Source organism: Pelophylax lessonae (assembly GCF_965119305.1).
Source record: "Pelophylax lessonae genome assembly, chromosome: 8".
Lineage (NCBI taxonomy): Eukaryota > Metazoa > Chordata > Amphibia > Anura > Ranidae > Pelophylax > Pelophylax lessonae.
Genome location: NC_138775.1, coordinates 25,517,203 through 25,543,258, shown reverse-complemented (window position 1 = coordinate 25,543,258; position 26,056 = coordinate 25,517,203). Strand labels below are relative to the sequence as shown.

At 43.5% G+C, this 26,056-nt stretch overlaps 1 protein-coding gene across 1 annotated transcript in view; it reads right to left on the bottom strand.

Annotated features, from left to right (window-relative positions):
- PRKAR2A (protein kinase cAMP-dependent type II regulatory subunit alpha) overlaps positions 1-26,056 on the bottom strand; it is a 136,277-nt gene that overhangs the window by 45,352 nt on the left and 64,869 nt on the right. Inside the window, exons 3-4 of the mRNA XM_082265192.1 lie at positions 10,223-10,275; positions 4,721-4,804 (exon numbers count right to left, since the gene is read on the bottom strand). Coding sequence (XP_082121318.1) covers positions 4,721-4,804; positions 10,223-10,275 — 137 coding nt within the window. The remainder of the gene's footprint in view (positions 1-4,720; positions 4,805-10,222; positions 10,276-26,056) is intronic.

The following is a 26,056-nucleotide window of genomic DNA, read 5'->3' as shown; positions in this document are numbered from 1 at the left end:
CAAATTTGTTTGGAATCGGAGCCAGCTAAAAAAGTTAGGAGCCATTTTTTTTTTTTTAACAACAAAGCTTTATTTTCAATGACAAAAATAACCGATCTTAAATTTAAACAGTGCAGCAAGGTTGGGGCGATAGGAGATCCAGTGACCAAGAGTAACATATGCCACCTTAGGCCCCTTTCACACAGGCGCCTACGCTAAGCAGAATTTGCATGCTCAGTGGGGATCTCTCTGCTGATCCCCGCTGAGCAGGCGGATGACAGGTCCTGTCCGCTATGCTATGCAGACACAGCCCATTCTCCTCTATGGGGCAATAAGATGGAAACGGACCGTCTGTTTCCATCCGATGCCATCCAATCCGATTCACTGGATGGATGGTAAATAGAACCACCATCCGTCTTGTTTTTGGCGGACAGGATCAGATCGCGGCGGCTTGCCACTCCATAGACTGAAGGGTCCGATCAGGTCCGCCTGAAAAACTGACAGGCGGACCTGATCAGAAAGCCAGTGTGAAAGGGGCCATTGGCTGTGTGGCATGGCAGGGCAGGGAGATGATGAAAAATAATATATTTTTTTTTCCATAAGAGTCTTATTGTGAATAAGGGATAAGGCAAAACAAAAGATCAACACATTGCAAGGAGATTACAAAATGCAATTTTAAAGTAAGGCCCTTTTCACACAGTCCGCATTCCGTTGCGGACCGTGCTCTGCTCAGTGGGGATCGATCCGCCGATCCCCGCTGAGCCGGGGGATGACAGCTCCGTCTCCGCACTGTGTTTTATTAAGTAAAGGGCGCCAGATGAAGACTGCAAAAACTTCCGTCTCTCCACCTCTTGGCAAGGAGAAGGGCGGGCATTGAGAACAAGCAGTGGAAATTCCCTGCATTCCTAGTTACTGCTTGTTGTCATACTCCCGGCCACCACAAGAGGCCGCCAGTTCCCCATTGGCAGTATCTCAGTGAAGAAGGCCCAAAAGCCGGGGCCTCAATTTCCGGATGATGCGGTAGTTCGAGCGCTCGAGGGGGCGCAAAGCGACAGGACATCTCCTGCAGTGCACCCCAGGTCGCTAATTCTAGTCGCAAATGCGACCTGGTGTCCGGGGATTGTAGACCCCTTACATAAACTATATTGTCAAAAGTATTGGGACGCCTGCCTTTACACACATGAACTTTAATGGTATCCCAGTTTTGGTCCGTAGGGTTCAATATTGAGTTGGCCCACCCTTTGTTTCCCCATTCTTTCAGAAGCGCATTTGTGAGGTCAGGCACTGATGTTGGACAAGAAAGCCTGGCTCGCAGTCTCTGCTCTAATTCAACCCTATCAGGTTGAGGTCAGAACTCTGTGCAGAGCAGTCAAGTTCCTCCACCCCAAACTCACTCACCCATGTCTTTATGGACCTTGCTTTGTGTACTGCTTCAAAACATTTGGTGTGGGGTTGGGCTTGGCCCCTTAGTTCCAGTGAAGGGAACTCTTAAGGCGTCAGAATACCAAGACATTTTGGACAATTTCATGCTCCAAACTTTGTGGGAAAAGTTTGGGGACGGCCCCTTCCTGTTCCAACATGACTGCGCACCAGTGTCTAAAAGCAAGGTCCATAAAGACATGGATTAGTGAATTTGGGGTGGAAGAACTTGACTGGCCTGCACAGAGTTCTGACATCAACCCGATATAACACTTTTGGGATAAATTTGAGCGGAGACTGCGAGTCAGGCCTTCTCATCCAACCTCAGAGCCTGACCTCACAAATGCGCTTCTGGAAGAATGGTCAAACATTCCCATAGACACACTCCTAAACCTTGTGCACAGCCTTCCCAGAAGTGTTGAAGCTGTTATAGATGCAAAGGGTGGGCCAACTCAAACCCTACGGACAAAGATTTGGATGCCATTAAATTTTATGTGCAAGCAAAGGCAGGCGTCCCAATACTTTTAATATAGTGTACTGTTCAGATCTATATTTTATTCAGATCTGAAAAAAAAACAGTATTGTGTCTTAATTGATACCAATTTATAATAATCATTAAGGTATTCAGTTTCCGGTTCAAAGAACAAAGATAGAAGCTACAGTCTGCAGCCAGCACAGGCTGCTCCTTTTGTTCTAAGCAGGGATCCTCAAACTACGGCCCTCCAGCTGTTGCAGAACTACACATCCCATGAGGCATTGTAAAAACTGACGTTTACAGACATGACTAGGCATGATGGGAATTGTAGTTCCTGAACAGCTGGAGGGCCGTAGTTTGAAGACCCCTGTTCTAAGGTCTAAATGACAAATATGTATGTCTTAGTACCCCCATCCCTTCCCAAATCTGGATGTACACATTACTGCTGAGGCCTGGCAGCCAGAAAAAAAAAAAAAAAAAAATCAAAGTGATAGTCCATAAATGGACAACGTCATAACAAGTGCAACTGTTCCTCAAACTTTCCATTCATCTAAAAACCCTCCATCAACTGCAATTACAGCTTACAGACCTTTGGCATACTAGTTATCCAATTTTGAAGATACTCAGGGGAAATTTCAACCCACATCCTCCAACTATTCCCAGAAGGGAGAAACGGCTCACAGAGCATTTTTCACTGGCTTTACGGGAAGTAAGAAAGGGAGGAGACGATTAGGATTAATGCTCCAATCACACTTGTGCGACTCAAAAATCATGTGATTTCTATTGCGACTTTGGCTTTGACCAATGTGCTTGCTTTGTTTGTTCTCCACAAAGTCACTAGACATGTGCAGAATCAAACCATTTGTTTAGTTTGCTTTCTTTTTTTTCTAACGAATTCCAAATTTTCAGAACAATTTGAATTCTGTGCTGGTTGTTCAGGAGCAGGCCAGGAAGCCGCCCTCCACATCCTTAAAGCGGAGTTCCACCCTGGGACATTTTTTTATAATAAAAATACCCCCGGGACAGTCAGGGCTAGTGCATTCCACAATGGCTAGCCTCTGATCTGTCCCGGGTTGCACTTACCTGCAAGAAGAAATACTTACCTTGAAAATGTATTGTCCAGCGCTGCCATCTCAGGTGTGGGCAGCTTGAAGCCAGCGCGATCCTCTTTTGTGTCCTCTTCCGTCTTCTTCGGTCCCACGATGCACTGCACCGGCCCCGCCGTCACTTCCGGTGCCGCAGCGTCATCCCGGCACAGCTTCTGGGCATGCCCAGAAGCTGTTTAGCAAGGTATGACGGCGCCTGCACCGGAACTGACGTCGGGGCCGGTGCAGGCGCATTGATTCCTGGGAGCGATGACGTTCAGCTCCCAGGAATCATTGCAAAGCCAGGAAGTGACGAATTGCCGCGGCCGCCGAGGGGAGGAGGAGGAAGTAAGGTAAGTACATTTTCTTCTAAACAAGGTATGTAAAAATAAATAAATAAATAGCGATTATCCATTTGTTTTTCAGGTGACCCGGAGCGAGAAAATGGAGGTAAGTTTAATTTTAGGGTGGAACTCCGCTTTAACAACCAATGACTCATCAGCTGTCAGCGAGTTACCCCACTGACAGCCAAACCTAAAAAAAAAAAAAAAAAAAAAAAAAATGTGCCCCCTCCCCCAATTCATACCAGACCCTCCCCCGTGTCAATAAGTACACCAAAACAGGGTAAAAAAGAGTAAAGACAACACAGTTTGACAATTTCTTTATTAAATTTCAAAAAAATTTCCCTAGGTGTAAATCCATCGTCAATCATGCTGCCCCCTGACCCGAAAAAAGAAAAATAAAAAATACGTATAGCTCCTGCAGTCTGCCAGCAAAGCCCTCTGACATTTCTTAAATAACTAGCATTCTCTCGGACGGTGACATGGCAAGAGGGTGATGTCACCGATGGCCTTGTCCATGAGTTATTTAAGAGCTGTCACACGGTGGAGTGAGCAGACAACAGAAGCCTTCGTCGGAGCCATAGGGTTCCCTGGCGCCGCATGGCAGAGAGGGAGAAGAGCAAGGGAGAAGAGCAAGGGAGAAGAGCAAGGGAGAAGAGCAAGGGAGAAGAGCAAGGGAGAAGAGCAAGGGAGAAGAGCGAGGCTTCGGGCAGCCGCATCACTGGACCATTGGACAGGTGAGTGTGTAGGCTGGACCTCCGCTTTAAGCCCGAGAACCGGAAGTGACTTTGGAGGTTGTACCGGTCCTCCAAGGGCATTGAGCCGAGTAAGGGTCATCTTGTCCTCACTTGGCTTCCTGTCTAGTCATCGGCCACATCGGCTCGGTTACGGGCTTATAGATGGTTCAGGTAGGCTCAGAAACAACCGGGAAGCGGTGGGTGGAGGGCCGCCTTTAAAAGTGATCCTGTGGCAAATCCGCCTGCAGGATTACTTATCTGAAAGCCGGTCGCCTAAGGAAAAAAAAAAATAGCAGGGTTATGGCAGCTAGCTGCTGCCATAACCCTGGAATTTAACGTCAAAATCATGACGTACATTCCCACCATTAGAATCTTTAAGAAGCCAACTAAGGACCATCTGTGTTCTAAAATGCAGATTCAACAGACTGATGTGGTTTTCTAGATTGCTGCTTTTGGCCATTTTTACACATGAAGATTTTTGAATTGCCAGCACTTTGAACAGAACAGGTTTTAGCTGTGCATATAAAACTTCAGGTTATGCAACAAAAAAAATCCTCCTGAAAAAACAAATCTCCCATACAAGCACAATGAAGAAGATGCCACAGAAAAACCCCGTGCTGTACACACCACTCTACTGAACATCTTCCTCCTAAGAATTAAAAAAAAAAAAACAAAAACACTTACCTGGTCAAGATTTTTAAAAATTAGAATATCTTTGCAGGATTCCTGTAGCCTACATCTCTGCTCGTCTGTTTTCGGGTGAACTACCTAGAAGAGATTCATCATTAGCAGCTGTAAATTAATGACAAAAGTCAGGAATTTAAAAGACATTTCAGTTTCAAGGGTGTAAGACAAGGCCTACAGGCAGAAGTTTGTTTTTTTTGTATGATTTTGTGCAGCCTGACAAACCATATAAAATGATCATCTTCGCTGTGCCACTACATTGTGAATACAGTTATAGCATGTCTCCAGAGCGCTCATCCATTCCCACCCCATCTGGTCACCCACAATTCTCTAATACACACTATGGAGTCCGTTTATGAAACAGAGAAAAGCGGTGATCCTCAGGAACCCAGCTGTACTCTCGGACCAGTTTAAGTAAGGGATGAGGAGCAGAGAACATGTTCTCCGCACAGCACAATCATTCTGTCCCAAACGGCCAGTTTATGAAAAGGAGATCTGAAGATCTCACTGGCCATTACCCTGAAATATCTCCCTCCCTTCTCTAGCTCAGAGGTGGGGAATCTGGGCGAGAAGCTGGTAGGAACAGTGGAAGGCAGCTTCTTTCTTCCTATCAGCACCAGTGGATATACTAAAGCTGGAGACAACTGAAGCCTCGTGGGGATGCCAAAGCTTTTTATTTATTTCAGGTACTTATATAGCACTGTCAATTCAGGCAGTGCTTTACATACACATTGTACATTCACATCAGTCCCTGCCCTCAAGGAGCTTACAATCTAAGGTCCCCAACTCGCATACATACACAGTAGGGCCATTTTTTTTTTTTACAGGATCCAATTAACCTACCAGCATGTCTTTGGGGTGTGGGAGGAAACCGGAGTACCCGGAGGAAACCCACGCAGGCACAGGGAGAACATGCAAACTCCAGGCAGGTATTGTCATGGTTGGGATTCGAACCAGCGACCCTCTTGCTGCTAGGTGAAAGTGCTAACCACTACACCACTGTGCCGCCCCTTTTCTCTCTCAGTTTCATCCTCCTGTGCCTGGGACATACGAACAGGGATAGGGTCCATGATAATGCTGGGTTCGAATTCTAGGCGCAACTCCGGTCAGTAGGGCGAGTCTTTGGGGGTCCCTGTTATCTCTCGCTCTGCTGATAGGTACTGAGCCTTTGGTGGTGCCAAAAGATTTTATTTTTACTGCAAGGTCTCCCTTTCCTTATGGAGACCCAGGGTCACATCTACCCCACGAACCCCTCATGGACATGGCAGGTTCCTCAGAACTCCAGCTTCCCATGGTTGCACTGGTGACTGTCCTGCAGTCCTTAGTGTCCCGGGTGGAAGTGGCACGTGGGCAAAGGCCCAGGAGGAAGTGTCCCCTGCCTTACCATGCTCAGTCTGTCTCATCCGATTCTGAGCTGGATTCCACAGTGGACGCATCCCGTCCTGGGTGACTTATCACACCTCCTGATCCATCCAATAGGGAGGAGGATTTCTCCATGGTCGCAGCAGCGAATGGAAAGCCACTGGTAGATGTGATTATTTCAGTGCATGAGACTTTAAAGATAGAGGATGTGGCTGATGTAGCCACGGATGTGGCTAGGTCATTTGGTAGATAAGTCATATCGTACTCCAAAGGCGTTTCCTTATGTGCATTATTTTGACAGGTTTTCCTGTAAGGAATGGTAACCACCAAAATTACCCTCTGTGGTCCCCAAACAATTTGCTGTACGTTACCCGTTTGAGTAATCACTTTTAAAAAGTGGACTAGTCCACCAGTGGTGGACCCTCCTGTTACCAGGTTGAATAAAGCAGCCATGATCCCAGTAGAGGAATCCCCATCCTTTTAGGAACCGGCTGAATAGAAAGCGGAGGCGGTGGCACGCAGCATGTTTACTATGGCTGGTTCGTCATTGCAGCCAGTCTTTGCTTCAGCCCTGGTGTCTCAGACCCTAACTGTACGGGCCAAGCTTTTACAACAGGGCCTGGGGGTGAGAAGGTCCCCACTGTTTATGTTGATTTAGTGGACCAGTTGGTCCATGGGCTAGTTTATTTGTGTTGCAGATTTGGATACAGCTCCTGTGCTGCCCAAACTGTTTCAGCTGTGGTGATTAAGCGTGTGCTGGGGCTTAAGAATTGGTCCGCAGACCAAGCCTCTAAGAAAGCTCTCATTGATCTGTCCTTTCAAGGCGATCGCTTGTTTAGGGCTAAAATGGATGACATCATTAAGGGTATCACGGGTGAGTCTACGTTCCTGCCAAAGTCAAGGAAAGGGAAGGAGCTTCCCCACAGACGGGGGTCCTCCCCCCTCAACCCATAGAAAATTATTTTGTGCTTCTGCGACAGAGAATAGCTCTTTTAAATCTTCCCCAGGAGGGTCCAAGCAACCTTGGTCTGGCTAGCCTAGAGCTAGCTTTCCCGGACCAGCAGACAAGACTCCTTCAGAATGAAGGTCTGCCCTCACCCATTATTGGGGTTGGGGGGACATCTTCGCTGGTTTCCGGTCCTGTGGACTTCTTTGGTGAGCGTCAAGAAGATCCACAAAATATTTTGGGGGTACCCAAAAGCTTATCCTTTTCAGGTCCCGAGTCTCCTTGTGAGGATTTAATTTTTGCAAAGGTTCAGGTGATGTCTGAACTACATAAGGTCCCCCCTTATCCCTGTCCAGGGAATTGATTTACCTAGGTCTGATTCTTTTTCTGCCCAGGGTCATCCTTCCTCTGCACAAACTTAGGGACCACAGGCCGTGATTCACTGGCTGCTGTCGCACAGCTAGTTCGCTTTCCCATTTTGCATACAGGTTCTGGAGTCTGGTGGTATCCACCTTCAAGACAGTTGTTTGCACAGTCTTACATGTAGCTCCTTTAGTAGGTTTGGCTCCACAGGATGATCCTGAAGTTTGTGAGGAGGTCACAGGTTCCTCTGACAGATGCTGCAGGCGTCCAAGGGACATGGTAAGGCCAGTATCATCCTTGGCTAAGGCTTCTTCCGCAGTTCCTCCAAGAAATCAAGAGTGAGGATCTTTCAATCATCCTGGTGGCCATAAACATCCCTTTGGGGCTTCCTCTCAGAGAAGACCGGTTATATCCCAGGGGCTGATCTACTTTCTTGCTGGGATTCTTATTGGGATAAAGTGGTTCTTCGTCCCTGTCCAACATTCCTGCCCAAACTTGTGTCTGACTTCCATTTGAATGAGGACATTATGTTGCCTTCCTTGTTTCCCAAGCAGACTCATCCCAAGGAATTTGCTTTCCATACCTTGGATGCGGTTCGTCCGATTCTGGTGTATCTGGCAGCTACTGAGTCTTTTCGGAGGCCAGACTCCCTTTTTGTCGTTATGGACGGACCAAGAAAATGGCTGGCTGCTTTTCTTCTGCTACCATCTCCAGATGGATCAGACAGTTACTCAGACCTATTCCATTAAAGGTTAGGTTCTACCTCCTCCTTTCCCAGTCACGACGCATTCTACTTGGGCGCTGAGTGCTTCTTGGGACTTCGGTCATCAGGCTTCAATATCGCAAGTTTGCAAGGCGGCCACTTGGTCGTCCGTGCATACCTTTTGAACTCCTAAAGGTGCTCAACAGTTTTGAGATCAGGGGGTGTCTGTGCACGATGCTGGAGTTCCTTCACACCATACTGGGCAAACTATGGGGTTGATTTACTAAAAACTGGAGTGAAAAATCTGGTGCAGCTGTGCATAGAAACCAAACCGCTTCTAACTAAAAACCTGGAAGCAGATTGGTTTCTATGCACAGCTGCACCATATTTTGCGCACTTGTTTTAGTAAATCAACCCCATGGTCTTTATGGAACTGTGTTTGCACACAGTCACAGTGGAACACAGAAGGGAGTTTCCCCAAAATGTTGCTATACAGTTGGAAACACACACCTGTCTAAAATGTCTTTGTATTCTGTAGTATTAACAGTACTCTTCACTGGAAATACACGACCTCAATCTGTAGAGGTTTTCACATTATGTTGCCCACACAATATACCTGTATATTGCAGAATAGGCAAATGGCAGACATATCAAAGCTCACCCATATCTGACAAGACAGTCAAGCACCGTATGAAGTGGGACTATGAGCAGCCAGAAATGATTCTGGAATAATAGGGTGGGAGGGAGACAATCTCTGCAGAAGGATAACAGCTCTAGCAATGCAAAAGGCTACAGCTGTAATTTTAAAAAGGCGTAGAGGAGAGAACAGGGCTCAAAGCATATTTCATAAAAAGGCAGCAAATGTCCTCCTGAATACACAATTGCTTAGGTTAATAGAATCATTTCAAGATATACCTATCTAAACTCTGAAGATAAATGTCTCAGAGGTTCAAGGAATAGACTGGCCAACAGTGCATGAATCTGCCCTTACTACATGAATCATTTGCCCTTACTCAAGATGGCAGCTAGAAAATGCTAGGAGGATGTTTTTCAAAGTGATTTTTCAACAAAATAAAGCATGGAGACACAGGCGCATGGGCAAGTTTGCTTTGAATTATAAAAATTGAATTAAAAATAGTGTTTTCCATGCATGTTGCTCAAATGCAGTTAAATTCTGCTTTGAATTTTAAAACTAACAAATCAGATAAAAGGTTTTATGATCAATTTGGCATGAATTGAGAAATGGGGAGATTTAAAGGGACAACATTTCTAACCCTGGGACTCCATGAAAATTATACAGCTCAGTTAGACAATCAAATATGGTGTGTGCACACAAAGAGCAAGGTTCTTCTACAGTGGCCGGTGTTTAGACATAAATTAAAGGCTAAGTTTACCTAAAAAGTGTACATTTTTTGCAGGTAAAAAAAAAAAAGTTCATTTACAATTTCTTCTCTTAGGAGCATGGAAAGCATTGCACACACGATCAGAAGATTGCCAATGCAATGTCAGGCTTCTACAGACTGTCAGTGTAGCTGTCTGCCCGTACCTCCGATACTGGCAGACTGTTACTTCAGTCTAGGAAGAATCAAAACTACGAGAATGTTCACCAGCACCCTCATAGTTCATTAAGAACTACAAGCCATCAGCCGCAAAGGTTATCGGTGCTTGTAGTCTATTCATTCACAGAACTCTGAATAGACTAGAATCTTATCCTTTAGGCACATGGATATTGAAGTTTGGTCATATCTGGCATGGAGCAAAATGGCGATTTAATTTTACTGCCTGGGGTTTGCAGCATTTGATTTTAGAATTTTGTCTTTTCCTCGGACTTTGGGGCACACTAAAGTAATATTAGACAGCAATTATATCAATTCTATCTTTAGTAGTTATTTTAATTGTCACTAGCCACTTTAAGCCACCCCCATACTTTGGCCACACCAATTCTAAGGCTTTTTGGCACGCACTCATTTTTTGCTAGACTTATCAAGCTTTGTCCTGCTGTTCTAGGACAAGGAAAAAAAAATAAAAAATAGAAAGCAAACCTACATAAAACATTTCATTGTTCTTAGGTGTGAAAGTGTGATAAAGCCGTAGGCTTATGCTACATTATGAATAGATGTTCATTTACCCGAGGTTCTGTGTCGTCTTCATCCTCATCGGGATTAAAGGCTTCAGCACACACTAATAAAAAGAAAAAATATACAGCACCTTTAGTTTCCTTTAATATCCAGCATTACGTTAAAACACATGCACATACATCCTAAAGGCATTCAAAATATTTATCCACTACTACTGGTATATTACTCTTATTTAGGTTCAAAGCGTTTAAGCCCCCGTTCACACTGGGGCGACGCTACTTTGCACCGCGACCTCCAGCGCGCCGCGACCTCGGAGCGGCCGCCACGGACTTCATAACATTGAAGTCTATGGCGGTTGCCTCATGGTCGCCCCAAAGAAGCTCCGGACCCTTTTTCTGAGTCGGAGCGACTTGTGTCGCTCCTATCAGAACGGGTCCGCAGCTTCCCTATGGGAGGCGACCTGCGGCGACCTGTGAGGCGACCAGGTCGCCTCACAGGTCGCCCCAGTGTGAACGGGGGCTTACCGAAACTAGATAGGACACAAGCAGTATTTAATAATCCTTGCTCACAAAATCACCAAAACAAGGAGAAAAAAAAAAAACAAGAAGCATAGAAGGGAATCCAACATACTGTGTCCAGATTATGCCTAATGCATATGTAGACAATGAAGTAAAAATTTAAAATGATTAACTACCCTTTTGTTGAGAAAAGCCCTTTCCCTCTGGGTTATCCATGTACATTAGAGAAGTTTAACAAATTTTGTTGCAAATTCCAACCTTTTGTTATTCTGAAGAAATAACTGTTTCTCCATTCAGAGTGAACCTGTATGGGAGTGGTTTTAGAATTATTAATCGGCTGCTGCACTCGCAGGGTTCTAATGAAGAAAGTGGCGGGACCAGCATCCTCTAAGACGTGATTTCCCTTTAGGAGCATCTCACTAAAAACCACATTTATGCTGCACGGCATGCCCAAAATCTGACTTGTATCATTGTGCAGACTTTGGGAAAATCAGTGAGCCAATCCAGTGTTACTTTCGTCGACTAAAGCCGACTAAAACATTTTCGTTGACTAAATTAACACAATTTTAGTCGACTAAAATATGACTAAAACAATTCAGATGACTAAAATACGACTAAAACTAAAATGGCATTTTAGTCAATAGACTATAACTAAAACTAAATTGAAATTTGCTGCCAAAATTAACACTGGTGTAGTGCTGTGCTAGTGCATGCTCAAAGCTTAATACCATAAATAACATATTTGATTTTTCACTCCAGGACCAGCAGTAGTATATAATGAGTTTGGAAATCGTAGAGAAATGCTTAAATAATGCATTACAAATTACAATTGAACTACACCCATTCCATTATAGATGACTAAAATGAGTTATAGTCGACTAAAATGTAAGATGTTTTAGTAGACTAAAATGTACTGGAGTTTTAGTCGACTAAATACGACTAAAACTAAAACACTTGCAGAAGACTAAAATGGGACTAAAACTAAAATGCCATTTTAGTCCCAAGACTAAGACTAAAACTAAATTAAAATTTGCTGCCAAAATTAACACTGAGCCAATCACACAAGCAGGAAATTACATTTCTGGGGGGCATTCTGTACTCCATCTGTGTACAGAACGCCTCCAGGTAGCCATACTGCATTGCATTTTACAAAAAATTACAGCGCTGCAGATTGAAAAGAAAAGGTGATTTTAAACAATTACAGTAAGAATTTTGCCACTACTATATATGCAATATCCCCCCCAACAAAATTGGACCCTTTAATTTAATGCCATTTAAAGACCATCTCAGGCTGGGTGTGGGGAGCGTTTGGGCTCTTCTCCACTGTCCAATGCTCCAGAATGTGGTCTGTCAACCTGTACAATCCTAGGCCTGCACTGTATCACTACGTTAGACAGCTGTAACTTATCAAGAGTAAAGTGAAGAGACATCAGGGAACTGGTCAAACCAAAAGTGGGAAGCCTGCAGGTGTAAATAACAGGACAATTATCTGTTCTCATTCCTCCTGCCAAAACCCAACTGCATGGCTTTATTTTCTCATACATACTTACCTGCTCTGCGCAGTAGCTTTTACACAGGGCCGCCAGGATCCTACTCTTCCCTTCTCCTGGCCCCTCCCTCCTGTCTAGTGCCCCCACAGCAAGCAGCTTGCTTTGGGGGCACCCAAGCTGCCGCTCTATTTGTCCATTCAGACATGGAGCTGCGGTTTGGCACCACCCCCTCTTTCTCCCGATTGGCTGTCTGATTGACAGCAGCAGGAGCCAATGGCGCTGCTAATGTCTCAGACAATCAGGAGGGAGAGTCCCACATGCCTGAGGGACTTGTGGATATCACTGGGGCTCAGGTATTAGAGGGTGCTGGGGGGCTGCTACACAGAAGGCTTTTATCCTAATGTATAGAATGCATTCAGATAAACCTTCTGCCTTTACAACTTCTTTAATATTAGAATTCTGTGAGAAATAAAAAAAAAAAAAAAGGATGCAGCCCTTCGCTTGATTAAACAGAGCAGTTGCATTTCTGAGTCCCCAAAGTAATAGTATTATCAACTGAGCCTGCCTAATTGATGGTTTGAGGGTCACATCCTGTAAAAGGAACTAAGATTATATATATATAATATATATAAGGGCTCGACAAAACCCGGGTCTCTCTCTCTCTCTCTCTCTCTATATATATATATATTTTCTTCCTCATCGCCATGCCACAGCCGAAGGCCCCTTTCACACGGGCTGTCTGATCAGGTCCGCCTGTTAGTTTTTCAGGCAGACCTGATCAGACCCTTCATTCTCCTCTATGGAGCAGTAATCTGCCGCCATCTGATCCTGTCCGCCAAAAGCAGACGGATGGTGGTTCTATTTTCTATCCATCCTGTGGATCGGATCAGATGGCATCGGATGGAAAGAGACAGACAGTCTGTTTTCATCCAATTGCGCTAGAGGAGAGTGGGGTTCTAGTCGTGTTTATGTGTAAATTTAGTATCCGTTTTATTAAATAAAGCTTGGTTGTTAGTTTAAAAAAAAAAAAAACTGGCTCCTAACTTTTTTGGCTGGCTCCTAGATTTCAGGAAAATTTGTCAAGCCCTGTATATATAATATTACAGTGCAGTCATTCACATACAGAAATAGAACAGACAAGTGTGTGTTTAGTATCACTTTAATGCTAGATACAGAGTGCCCATTCTTGCAAATTAAAGGCCAAATTCACCTTTTGAAGCATGTTACACGTGTATTTAGTATATAACATGGTGCAAATATCACCCCGGCCAGTGACAGCATTGACATAACTTCCAGCTCTGCAACTGGAGCAACAGTAGAGAGCTGGAAGAAGTGTTTGCACCAGGAATCCACTTCTCAAGGGTGCATTGCTGGCTCCTTTATTAAAAAAAAAAAATGCACAACTTTGTTTTCTACAAAAGTGCATTTTTTTTTAAAGGTGAACATAACCTTTACTTTCTTTGCAGCATCACAAAGGCTGGGCATTGCTGTCAAGATAAAAGCAAACCACGTTCCCAATTTTAAGCCTTGCTTGTGATCCTCTAGGGGTGATAGCGAGCACCTCAAACTGTTAGAAATGTTCATCTCACTGCAAGATCTTCCAACTTACTGGAAAATATCCCTGTGAGTGTGTCTTTTGAAACTCTTTATAGAAAAGTCGAGGAAAGAATGGCAGAATGTCAGTCAGGTAAATAATCATTGCAAGTCCTTGCTCAGGCAGATTTCTGCCCATTTGTTTTCACAAAGATCTGCTTATTTATAATAGATAAAGAATTGCCAAATCTTATCTGTCAGTGGTATCCGTTCTAACCACTTCACATTTAAAGTAAAAAGATATTTTATTCTAGATGACACCGGGATAGCAGGGGATTCACCTCCTAGCTGTGATATGGACATTGCAGCTGCTATTAGGGTGATTTTCAGGCTATTTACTTTCAAGCAGCAAGACAGATTTGTAGACTGACAGCCCACCTGGGGCCAGAATTAGACTAAAGCCTCGTACACACGCGTTCGAAAATTAGCAGGGAATTTTCGTCCAACGACCGATCTGCCGATTTTCGGCTTGTTAGTATGATGCTTCCGACAACCGACTCCGACTTTTCGGCCAAAAAAAATCTGGTGTGCAGACTATAAAATTTTTGTCCGCCGTCAAAACACTGCCGATTTTCGTGCAGTCAGTACAGATTTCGACAGGGAAAAATCTGATGAGCAAGACTAGGCATGCCCAGATAAGAAAGAACACATAGAAAGCAAACCAACACATGACATCACTTCAGAAGCAGATTTTTGTTGGGCGAGAAAATTTGTGTGCAGTCTAGGCACATTCCAACCAACAAAACACAACTCTGGACAAAAGTCAGACGATCGGTCGGCCGATAATCGTTGCGTGTGTCCGCGGTTTAAAGCCTAGTACACACCAAGTTTTTTTTTTTTGTTCAACCCAGCAGGCTGATCAAAAAAAAAAAAAACTGAAGAGCTCGGGAGGAAATCCAGTACTAACAATCCGATGTTAGAACAAAATAGCGAGGAAGTTTGCTGCACTGACCAGGGGATGCCCCCTTTTTTGGTCATGCCCCTTTGACAGAAACCGAACCCGCTGTCCTATACATGGTATCACATCCTATAAGCACGGTGAACAGAATATAAAAAATCTGATAGAAGCGAGCTAGGTTTTTGCTTGCAAGGTTTAACATAATGCCTACATTTACTTCATAGGGTTTCAGTTCCTGGTCAACCCAGCTGTCAGAATGTCTAGATTTGGCCAGTTTGCCCACAAAATCCTCTGGCTGCTAAAGCCAGAAACCATTCAGTTGCAATATACATATTACCTACCACCACTAAATTACAGCTTCTGGACACCCACGCCTCCTTTCAAATCACAACCAAAATATTTGGTCAATGATAGCAGCCAGTATTTCTGGCCAGTTTATTGACATTCAGCAGCCGGGACTGTCATTTGCATCAGGATGGGATTGACGTAGCTCGGGTATCATGCTTGCCCTTTAAAAGTAGTAGCAAACTGCAGCATTTAAAAAAAAAAAAATACCCTGCAAGGCAATGGCATAATGTGCTTGCATGCATTGCGTACTAGCACATCATGAAATACTTACATTAGAACAAGCCCTCCATCAGTGCGCTGTCACCGCTGACAGGGCTACAATCTTCTCTGGTCTTCCTTGCAAGTTCACAGCCTCCAGCTGTATGAGTGGCTGGGGGTTAGATGACATCACTCCCGCACATGCACGCGGGAGGTTATGCTGGACCTTCAGAGCATGTGTGTCCTTAACGTCACCAGCTGCTTCCAGAATGAATATCTCCTAAACATCGCAAGTTTAAAAGATATTCACTGTACTGATAGGTAAGCCTTATTACAGGCCTACCTGTAGGTACAAAGTTCAAAAAATACCCTTCCTACCACTTAAAGCCCTAATAAAATACCTGCAACAGTGAAAAGTTTTTTGGTTTGCATTGGTACACATCCTCCTATTGCATTGCCCACCCACCAATGCCATTTTTTTTAAACAAAAGCTGGCAAACCAGCCCTTAAAGGGATTCTAAACACATGTTTTTTTTTTTTAGAGATGGTAATGGTTTTGTACAGAGCAGTCTTTATCCTCCTCGTTAGGTCCCCTGCTGCCACTATGGGCTCCTCCCCACTGTAGAGTGCCCCCATAGCAAGTTGCATGCTTTTTTACCTAACTGGATAGGATGCATTGAAAAAAAAAAAAAAACACACACACACCAACAGTCTTTAGAACCGCTAAAAAGGGCCAGGAAAAAACAATTAAGCGCCGATAGACTTCCATGGGGTGTAGGCGCTACGTTCAGGGTTTGTTGATCTCAAACTGAGTTCACGGATTCTCCCATCAACCCAACCCAGTTCCCTAATTAACATAATACTGGTTCTAAACTCCCACTGCTATCATTGCAAGGTAACTGCACATAAGTGCCGGTTCACACTAGTGCGGCTGCGGCGATCGCATGTAATGTCGGAGCGCACTGCTCCTTCATTACATGCGATCGGCTGTGCGGTGCGAGTTTAGCCATACACTTTGTATGGCTAAATTCGCACTGCACCCGCAGCAAACACGCACAGGACCCTTTTTTGCAGCTGCATCAGGATCGGATCGCACAGTGGTTCACACTTGTGCGATCCGATCCTGTGCGAACTGTAAGATCGCACTGCGATATGCGATCAAACTGGGAGTGTCGTTAAGATTACATTGACACCCCCAGCGTATAGCATATGGCAGTGTGAACTGCCAAGGGTGCGTTTGCGATGCGGGAACAGGCTGCGAATTCGCAGCCTTCCCGCATCGCATAAGTGTGAACCGGGGCTTAAAGCGGAGTTCCGGGCACAGATCTAATTTTTTGCTGAACATACCCCCGGGACAGTCAGGGCTAGCACATTCCACAATGGCTAGCCTCTGATCTGTCCCGGTTCGCACTTACCTGCAAGAAGAAATACTTACTTTGAAAATTTCTTCCACAGCGTTTCCATCTCTCTTGTGGGCAGCTGAAGCCGGCGCGGTCCTCTTCGGTGTCTTCTTCCGCATCTTCTTCTCCCAGAATGCGCCGCACCGGCCCCTCTCGTCACTTCCGGTGCGGCGCCGCATTCCTAAACAGCTTCTGGGCATGCCCAGAAGCTGTTTAGCAGGGGAATGCGGCGTCGCCCGGAAGTGACGTGCGGGGCCGGTGCCGTCGCATTGATTCCTGGGAGCGATGACGTTCAGCTCCCAGGAATCATCGCGAGGCAGGAAGTGACGGGGTGAGCCGCGGCGCTGGAGGAGGAAGTACCCTGAGGTGAGTATTTACGATCTTCGATTACAAGGTGAGTGTACAAAAAAAAAAAAAATAACTATCCAATTCCTTTTCAGGTTATGTGTAGCTAGCGGAGGGGCACAAAAAAAAAATACCGATTTTGTGCCCGGAACTCCGCTTTAAAGTGTGTTATCCCTGGGGTCTCAAAGCAAAGTTTGCGGCCAGTAAAATATTTCTATAGTTCAGAACACAGATGTAATGATATCACTTTGTACAGGAAAACTGCTATAGGGAGTTTCAAAACCAGAGGCCTTTTATCAAACCAGTGTGACAGGCCTTAAGAGTTTTTTTTCTCTACCTGCTGGGCCCATTCGAGTAAAGAAACCGGTTTATATTAAGGCCATCATCCACTGAAGTAAAAGTCAAATTTGGCAATTTAATTCCAGACTGTGCTACATAGTGTTTACACTGAAATCCCAAATTAAGAGATCTGAATTAGTAAATGTTCCTAGGGAAACCACAGATTGGGCCTCATGCACACTGCAGCTCAAAGAAGCTGCTCCTACAGCCATTTGAGCTTAAAAACTTTTCTCTGCCTGTAATCTCTCCTCCATGTTCGCTTATTCATCCGTGCACACTATAGGCATTTTTAGTTTAGTGGCAGGGGAATATCAAGACAAAAATAAGGAGAGAAAAAACAAAAACAAATCACAGGCGTTCAGGAGAGGAGCTTTTAAGTATAAAAACACTCAAAAGTGCAAAGACGAGCATTGGTGCGCATTACTGTGTTAGAGGTGCACTGAATGGAAATGCACTTGGCCAAAATTTACAGTTTAAAAAAAAAAAATAAAATTATATATATATTTAGTGTGTGTGTAAAATTGTATGATATTCAACTACATTAACCCCTTGGAGCCTAGGCCTTTTACTGACATATGTTGCTTAAATGTTAAAATCAGTATTTTTTGCTAGAAAATTACTAAGGACCCCCAAGCATTATATATATATATATTTAAGCAGAGCAGAGACCCTAGAGCAGTGGTCCTCAACCCTGGCCTACAGGGCCCACTAACAGGCCAGATTTGCAAGATAACTGAAATACATCCCAGGTGATATCATTTGCTGCTCAGTGATTGCAGTACTCTAGTCTGCATCTCCCCAAGGTAATACTTAAAATCTGGACTGTAGGCCAGGGTTGAGGACCACTGCCCTAGAGAATAAAATGACGGGTGTTGCAATATTTTGTCACACGGTATTTGTGTAGCAGTCTTTCAATTGCAATTTTTGGAAAGAAATATACTTTCATGAATAAAAAAAAGAAAAAAAAAAAAAGGTAGCCCAATTTTTTTTATATAGTAGCTAGAGTAAATAGATACAGAACATGTCACGCTTTAAAATTTTGCACACACGTGGAATGGGCACAAGCTTTGGTACTTAAAAACCTTCATAGGCGACGATTTAAAAATGTTAACTGTTACCTGTTTAGAGTTACAGAGGAGATCTTGTGCTAGAATTGTTGCTCTAACTCTAGCAATCGCGGCGATACCTCATGTGTGATTTAAACACAATTTTCATATGCGAAAGCTACTTACATATGCGTTCGCTTCTGCACGTGAACACGGAGGAACGGGGCGCTTTGCGTTTTTTTTTTTTTTTCCTTCTTAATTTTTTACATTATTCATTTAAAAAAAATGTTTTGATCACTTTTATTGCTGTCACAAGGACTGTAAACATCCCTTGTTACAGTAACAGGCAGTGACAGGTACTCTTTATGTAGGGATCTGGGGTCCAAAAGACCCCAAACCCCTCCACTGCACTTAATAGCATTCAAAATGCCAAGTTTGGCTGTTTTGAATGTTGTCTTTTTTTAAATCTAGCGCCTTTAAGGCTCTAGTAGACTTTATGCAATGCAAAGCATTGCATCTCCTAAATGTTTGAGATGCAGTGCCAAGCGGGCAGACTTTATACATATGTGGTTTTGTCCAGGGATATCAAGATTCTGGCAGGAAATAATTCAAATATTATCCTCTGTCCTGAATATGCCTGTACCTTTGACCCCAGAAACCTGTTTGCTGGGTATATTAGATGAAATAACATGGTCTAGATATCACAAGATAATGCTTAGAGAAACGCTGTTTATGGCAAGGAAAACAATCACAGTTAAGTGGATTCAAGTGAAGCCCCCTGTTAAGAACTGGATAAGAGCGGTAAATCAGATTTTAACCATTTGAAAAAGTATTGTATATGCATAGAGGATGCTCAACGAAATATAATAAAATTTGGGATAATTGGAGTCAATCAACATTAACCAATGGTTGAATATAAGGAGATAACTAAGAGGATATAGAGGGATGCACATAGTATGATGAGGAAATAAATCTTTAAATGGAATAGAGCAAGGGGTTGGGGCACACCGGGACAACGGCGATCATTTAAGCTAAATGGATATACCTTGGCATAAAGAGATTATGAATACTAAGTAAACAGATAATTATTTGGATATTGTATAATTTTTTTTATTTTATATTGTTTTGTCCCTTTGTTGAAAGGAATGTTCGTTTTTATGCACATATTGAAATAAAAAGAATTTAAAAAAAAAAAGGCTCTAGTACCCGGAAGCGATGTCATGAAATCGCTTTCGGGTTTTTTTACATCGGAGATCCGATCAGAGTCAAATTCAACCGCACAAGAAAGCCGGCCGTCGGCTCTAAACAACGATACCAAGGTGATGCCTCTAGCTGCATTCATCACCCTGGTACAGCCCCCTAAAGCCGAGGACGCATACAACTTCAGAAGTGATGTAATGTGTTGATTTTTGTCGGACGAATACTGTACCAATTATACAAAAATTGTACGGTGTCATGAGAAAAATGTTCACGTTTGTCCCTGTGCAATGCAATGAATGCAACCATCACATCTAAGGAGCTTGGTAAGCTGCAATAGAATAAATGTTTGCTTCTGGGTTGAATTGGGCTTTTAAACATTCAAACCAAAGTTTAGTATTGCTGCCAGGCACAAATAATTTATTAAAAGGAGGTCAGAAAATGCTATTTCTCATCAGGTTTCCTTTAAAATCTAGCGGTTGCCTTTGGCATTTCCTTTATGAACCAGAGCTCAATGTATAATTCTAAGGGTAGTGGTGCGCTTCAGGGATTGGCTCTAATGGATCTCTATTTGGGTTGGTGGCAGTGATGTGTACAATTCTTGCTTTCAAGGTGCTCCGCGTGATAAATATAATATTTTTAAATAATTAGGTGATAAAAGTGCAAATGTATTAATAAAATCAATGTCGAGAATATCTTAAAATAAATAAATATATGAGTACGGTGTGTATCAATGAATAAATAAATAAATAAAAATCAGAGTGCTACTTCTTTACCAGTGATATCAATAAATAAATTATAAATCCAGTGTTGGTCTTCAATCTGATTCATAAACAATAAAACACATATATATTGTGCTCAAAATAAAGTGCTCCATGCAATTTTCTATTAAAATGGTGCTAGAAAAAATATCTGTGAATAATTCAATTGTGATCCTTCAAATATAAATATTTAAATGAAATAGTCCAAAAGAAAAAGATTATATAGAGTAATCCAAAATGGCTTGTGTGAATACGTTCCTCGCTTATATCCGTGCTTCACTCATGCAATTAAGTGACTATGATCTCCTTCACCTTGTGTGTCACCTCTGAGTGCTCTAGCCTCTCACCTTATAGGCAAGATAAATTTGCCTTTGGTATCTATCCAAGCTCAACGAAAGACTCAATTTCTCTCAATCCCGGTCCTTTCTTACTTAGTGGAGCTGCTTTCTTGTCTTGATCGTTTTTTGTACTATCCTCTTTGTCCGATCTTTAGTGTGCCTCAGAGACAAAGACTATTCATGGTGCAGTATATCCAACTCATTTATTAAAATATAAGGATTTACACTTACAATTTAGGCATGATGCTTCAGCATGTAAATAAAAAACCAGCCGCCGCTGTGGAGATCGGGCTCCGTTGTAACGTCACTTCCGGCTCCTCCTACGCGTTACGTCACGAGGTCACGAGTCCCTGAGGAAGTCACGTGACCTCGTGACGTAACGCGTAGGAGGAGCCGGAAGTGACGTTACAACGGAGCCCGATCTCCACAGCGGCGGCTGGTTTTTTATTTACATGCTGAAGCATCATGCCTAAATTGTAAGTGTAAATCCTTATATTTTAATAAATGAGTTGGATATACTGCACCATGAATAGTCTTTGTCTCTGAGGCACACTAAAGATCGGACAAAGATGATAGTACAAAAAACGATCAAGACAAGAAAGCAGCTCCACTAAGTAAGAAAGGACCGGGATTGAGAGAAATTGAGTCTTTCGTTGAGCTTGGATAGATACCAAAGGCAAATTTATCTTGCCTATAAGGTGAGAGGCTAGAGCACTCAGAGGTGACACACAAGGTGAAGGAGATCATAGTCACTTAATTGCATGAGTGAAGCACGGATATAAGCGAGGAACGTATTCACACAAGCCATTTTGGATTACTCTATATAATCTTTTTCTTTTGGACTATTTCATTTAAATATTTATATTTGAAGGATCACAATTGAATTATTCACAGATATTTTTTCTAGCACCATTTTAATAGAAAATTGCATGGAGCACTTTATTTTGAGCACAATATATATGTGTTTTATTGTTTATGAATCAGATTGAAGACCAACACTGGATTTATAATTTATTTATTGATATCACTGGTAAAGAAGTAGCACTCTGATTTTTATTTATTTATTTATTCATTGATACACACCGTACTCATATATTTATTTATTTTAAGATATTCTCGACATTGATTGATTTTATTAATACATTTGCACTTTTATCACCTAATTATTTAAAAATATTATATTTATCACGCGGAGCACCTTGAAAGCAAGAATTGTACACATCACTGCCACCAACCCAAATAGAGATCCATTAGAGCCAATCCCTGAAGCGCACCACTACCCTTAGAATTATATTATTTACTGCTTTAGTATCAGTCCCAGTGGCGCTGCAGCAGGGAGTCTCTAGCCACCTCAGACAGCGCAGGGATCACACACACCCCCTGACAGAGCTCAATGTATGACCTGCCTGGTGGCATCAACAGCACAGAATGATAAAAAAACACATCACCTCGTTTCCCATCAACTGTTTAACTTAAGTATCGGCATTAACTTCAATTCCAAAAGAACCGGAGAGCCGATTACTGCCTATTTTTCCAAGAGTCCGCTTTAAAAAGTAAAACGACGTTCTCTCAAAGTACCGTGCGCTGCCGTTAATGAAAATTCTCTAGAACGTTTCTTCTGAGACCCCTTTAAGGAAGGTCACAGTAAAAATAGTTCTCCTTTCGTGAACTCTGAAAAAGTCTCCATTTTGGTAGCAGGCTTGTAATTTTCACAGATGCCTCCCTTTATCAGAGGCCTTGCTGGAATAGAAGGTCACACCGGCTGTTATCACAACCTCAGGATTCTACAGCTAAAGAATAAATTGATGTTTTTCTTTTGTATTAGCCTTGGGAATGAAGAAAAGATTTCTTGCAGCAAGGTCAAAATAGAAAAATTTGTAAATCTTCACTGGAAGAATATTTATTTTTTTTAAATACCAGGCTGGGCAAAAAGTGTTGTGTTGAAAGCAAATGCTTGAGGAGGCGGCCGGTGTTTCTGTGAATGCATTCAGAAAGAACCCAAGCTTTTTTGGTGAGGGCTCGTTCACACTTGGGTGTGGATTTGCCTTCTGTTCTGGAAAAAAAAAAAGCCAACCACCGATAGGGCACACAGAAAACGACAGTTTTCTACGCAACCTGTTCACATGTAAAAACACAGCATCTAAGTAAGCGGACGTATGGAAATCTGTATTTCTGTCAGAAAGTCTGCATTGACCCACCACGCACTTCAGCTCTGTCATTCTGTGTTTGTACACACCCGAGCTCTGCTGCAGTGCACAGAAATGAATGAAAATTCAATGTGAAATTTTAGTAAAGAAAATAAACACTTAAAGCGGTTGTAAACCATGTTTTTTTTTTTTTTTTTTTTTTTAACAAACCTGTTATACTTACCTGCACTGTGCAATAGTATTGTGCTACATGGCCCCAAACCTCCACTTCTTGGGTCCCCCCGCCGACACTCTGGGCTCCTCCCTTTCTTTGAAATTAGCCCCTCTATCAGGGGCTTCCTGATATGCTGAGGTCCACCCAAACAATCATGCTACATCAAGAAGCACTCGTAGATAAAAGTTATGGGAGATGGGGTGAGACTATGCTTCAATTAACATCCTGAATGGATGCAATATTAAACATGGTCTAAAACAGAGTTCCTCAACCAGACGCCTGAGTGTGACATCAGAGAGAGATAGGATGGTGGGAATCAGCACACAAAATATGGTCCAGCAGCTTCCCTGAGCTACGCTGCATGAAGAAAGCCCATACAGATCGCAGTATTGTGCCCACCAGTTCCCTCCTGGGCCCCCTGTACTGTTCTCGCTTGGCCCCAAACCCCTGTACTGTGATGTGCTCCCCCATCCTGTTCCCCCCCAGCCCCCCCCCCCCCCGCTTATATTGTGCTGTGCTCTCCTGACCCCCCCTGTACTGTGCTATACTCTCCTGACACCCTCTGGGTCCCCTTAATCTTACTGTACTCTCCTGTTACCTCCTGAAGACCACCCCCCCGTACAGTGTTGTACCTCTCTCCTTTTTCCTCTTGGCCCCACCCCCCCTCCCCCCCCTGTACTGTACTCTCCTGTTACCTTCTGACCACCCCCCCTGTACAGTGCTGTACCTCTTGCCTTTTTCCTCTTGGCGCCACCCCCCCTCCCCCCCTGTACTGTACTCTCCTTGCCCCCCTGTGCTCTGCCCTGCAGACTCCCTATGCACTGCTCATCTGAAATTTGACTCGGAGAGGAGAATCTGTGCAACAAAAGCAACCACAAGTTTCACATGGAGGTAAGTTTAAATAATTATTCTATGGTTCAATTCTATTTCTAAGAATAATTGTTATATTTACAGCTCACTGAATACATCAATGTTCTGTGAGCTGTAGATTTGAAAATTGTGAGGGGTTCCTCAAAAGGTAAAACGATTCAACACTAGTCTAAAACACAGAGAAAAGGAAAAAAAAAAAAAAAAGTAAAAACATGGCCAAAAAAATGGATTTTTGTAAGAACTTACAGTAAAATTCTTTTCGCTTCAGTCCATTGACAGACGTAGCTCTTATGCTTCTTATGCCATAGGGTTATGCTGCCCCCTACAGGAGTAGTACTAGGCAGGAGAAAAAAAAAATTCACTGACGCGCCTACAGGGGCTGTCCTTCACGGCACAACCCCACACACACTCTGCTACAACCCTGTTTCGTAGCAAGCAGCGGGTGCTACGTCTGTCAATGGACTTCAGAGAAAAGGATTTTATGGCAAGTTCTTACAAAAATCCAGTTCTCTATCGTCCATTGACAGACGCAGCTCTTATGCTTCTTATACCATAGGGATGTCCCAAAGCAGTGTAGGCATGAGGGGTGGGAAGAACGCAACCAAAAAACAGGTAACATTTTTCCAAAAGCTAAATGTAGCCAACTAGGTAGCGAAGCTCGACCAGGATCAACAGGAGCTTACCCATAGAAAGCAAATATAAATCCCTGAATGAGGAAAAACAAGTCTCTTTAAAACAGCAGCCTGCAAAACCTTGCGGCCAGGGGATGCATCTGAAGATGCCAACAAATCTACCTTGTAGAATTTTATAAAAGTATGCACGGACGACCAAGGTTTTTGCCTTACACACTTAAGTAACAGAGGCCCGATGATGAAAAAACCCAAGAGGCACTCAGCGCTCTGGTAGGGTGCGCTGTCACAGGGAAAGGAGGAACCTGACCCTTCAATGAATAAGCCTGTACAACCAGCTGCCTAATCCATCTGGATATAGTCCCCTATGAGATCCCTCAGTAAGGACAAAAAGACTCCGTGGCCAACCGGTAAACCGTGATCGCCCGAACCACATTCAGAGAGTACAAGTTAATTTCCTTGGGATGCTTAGGCTTAGGACAGAGTGAAGACAAAACAATGTCTTCAAAAAAATGGAAATTGGACACTGCTGTAGGAAGAAAAAAACGGATTAGGTCGGAGAACCACTTTATCTCTGTGGAGGACTAAATAAGGCGACCGACAGGAAAGCGCCACCAACTCAGATACTCTGCAAGCAGAAGTAATAGCCACCAAAAAAGGCAACCTTCTGAGATAAAGGCAGAGATATGTCCCTATATTCTCAAAAAGAGGCTTTTGAAGAATAGACAAAACCAAAGTACAATCCCACTCAAGCAAAAGGGAACTTCGAAGGAGCCATATGACACACTCCTTGAATAAAGGTGCGAATTAGGGAATTAGCAGCCAACGGACGTTGGAAACATCACCAAACCTGACACTTGGCCCTTGATCATGCCCATGGCCAACCATGGCTCAACTCCTTTCTGCAAGAAAGCCTGCAAGAAAGCCAAGACCCTAGCCACCGAAAAAATTCAAGGGAGCAATTTTTTCGGTTCACACCATGAAATATATATCTTCCATGTGCAATGGTAATTTTTTCTGGAAGTCGCTTTTCTAGCCCTCAGCAGGGTAGGAAGCACAAACTCAGAGAGGCCGCTATCTCTCACCACCTGGCCTTTAACAGCCATGCCTTTAACGCCAGCGACCCTAAAGCAGGATGGAAGGTCGGCCCCTGAGACAGCAGGTCCTCGCTCAAAGACAACCACCAGACAGGCACGACGACCGTCGTTACCAGGTCTAGCAAGACCGACGAGACCAGTCTGGAGCCACCAGAATCACAAAACATTCTCCACAGCCATCCTGCTGAGAAACCTCAAAGGCTGTATTGGAGAGAAGGCATAAAACAGCAGATACTGGCTCCAAGGAGCTACCAATGCGTCTGTGGCGTCGGCCAGAGGATCTCGAGCTCTGGCCACAAACCTTTGCACCTCTTTGTTTAGCCGAGACGCAAACAGGTCGACCTCCGGGGTCCCCCAATGGACACACATGAGACAAAATACCTCTGGATGACTCAGGTAATCAGCTTGCCAATTCTTCACTCCCGGAATGTGAACTACGGAGAGAGCCAGAACCTG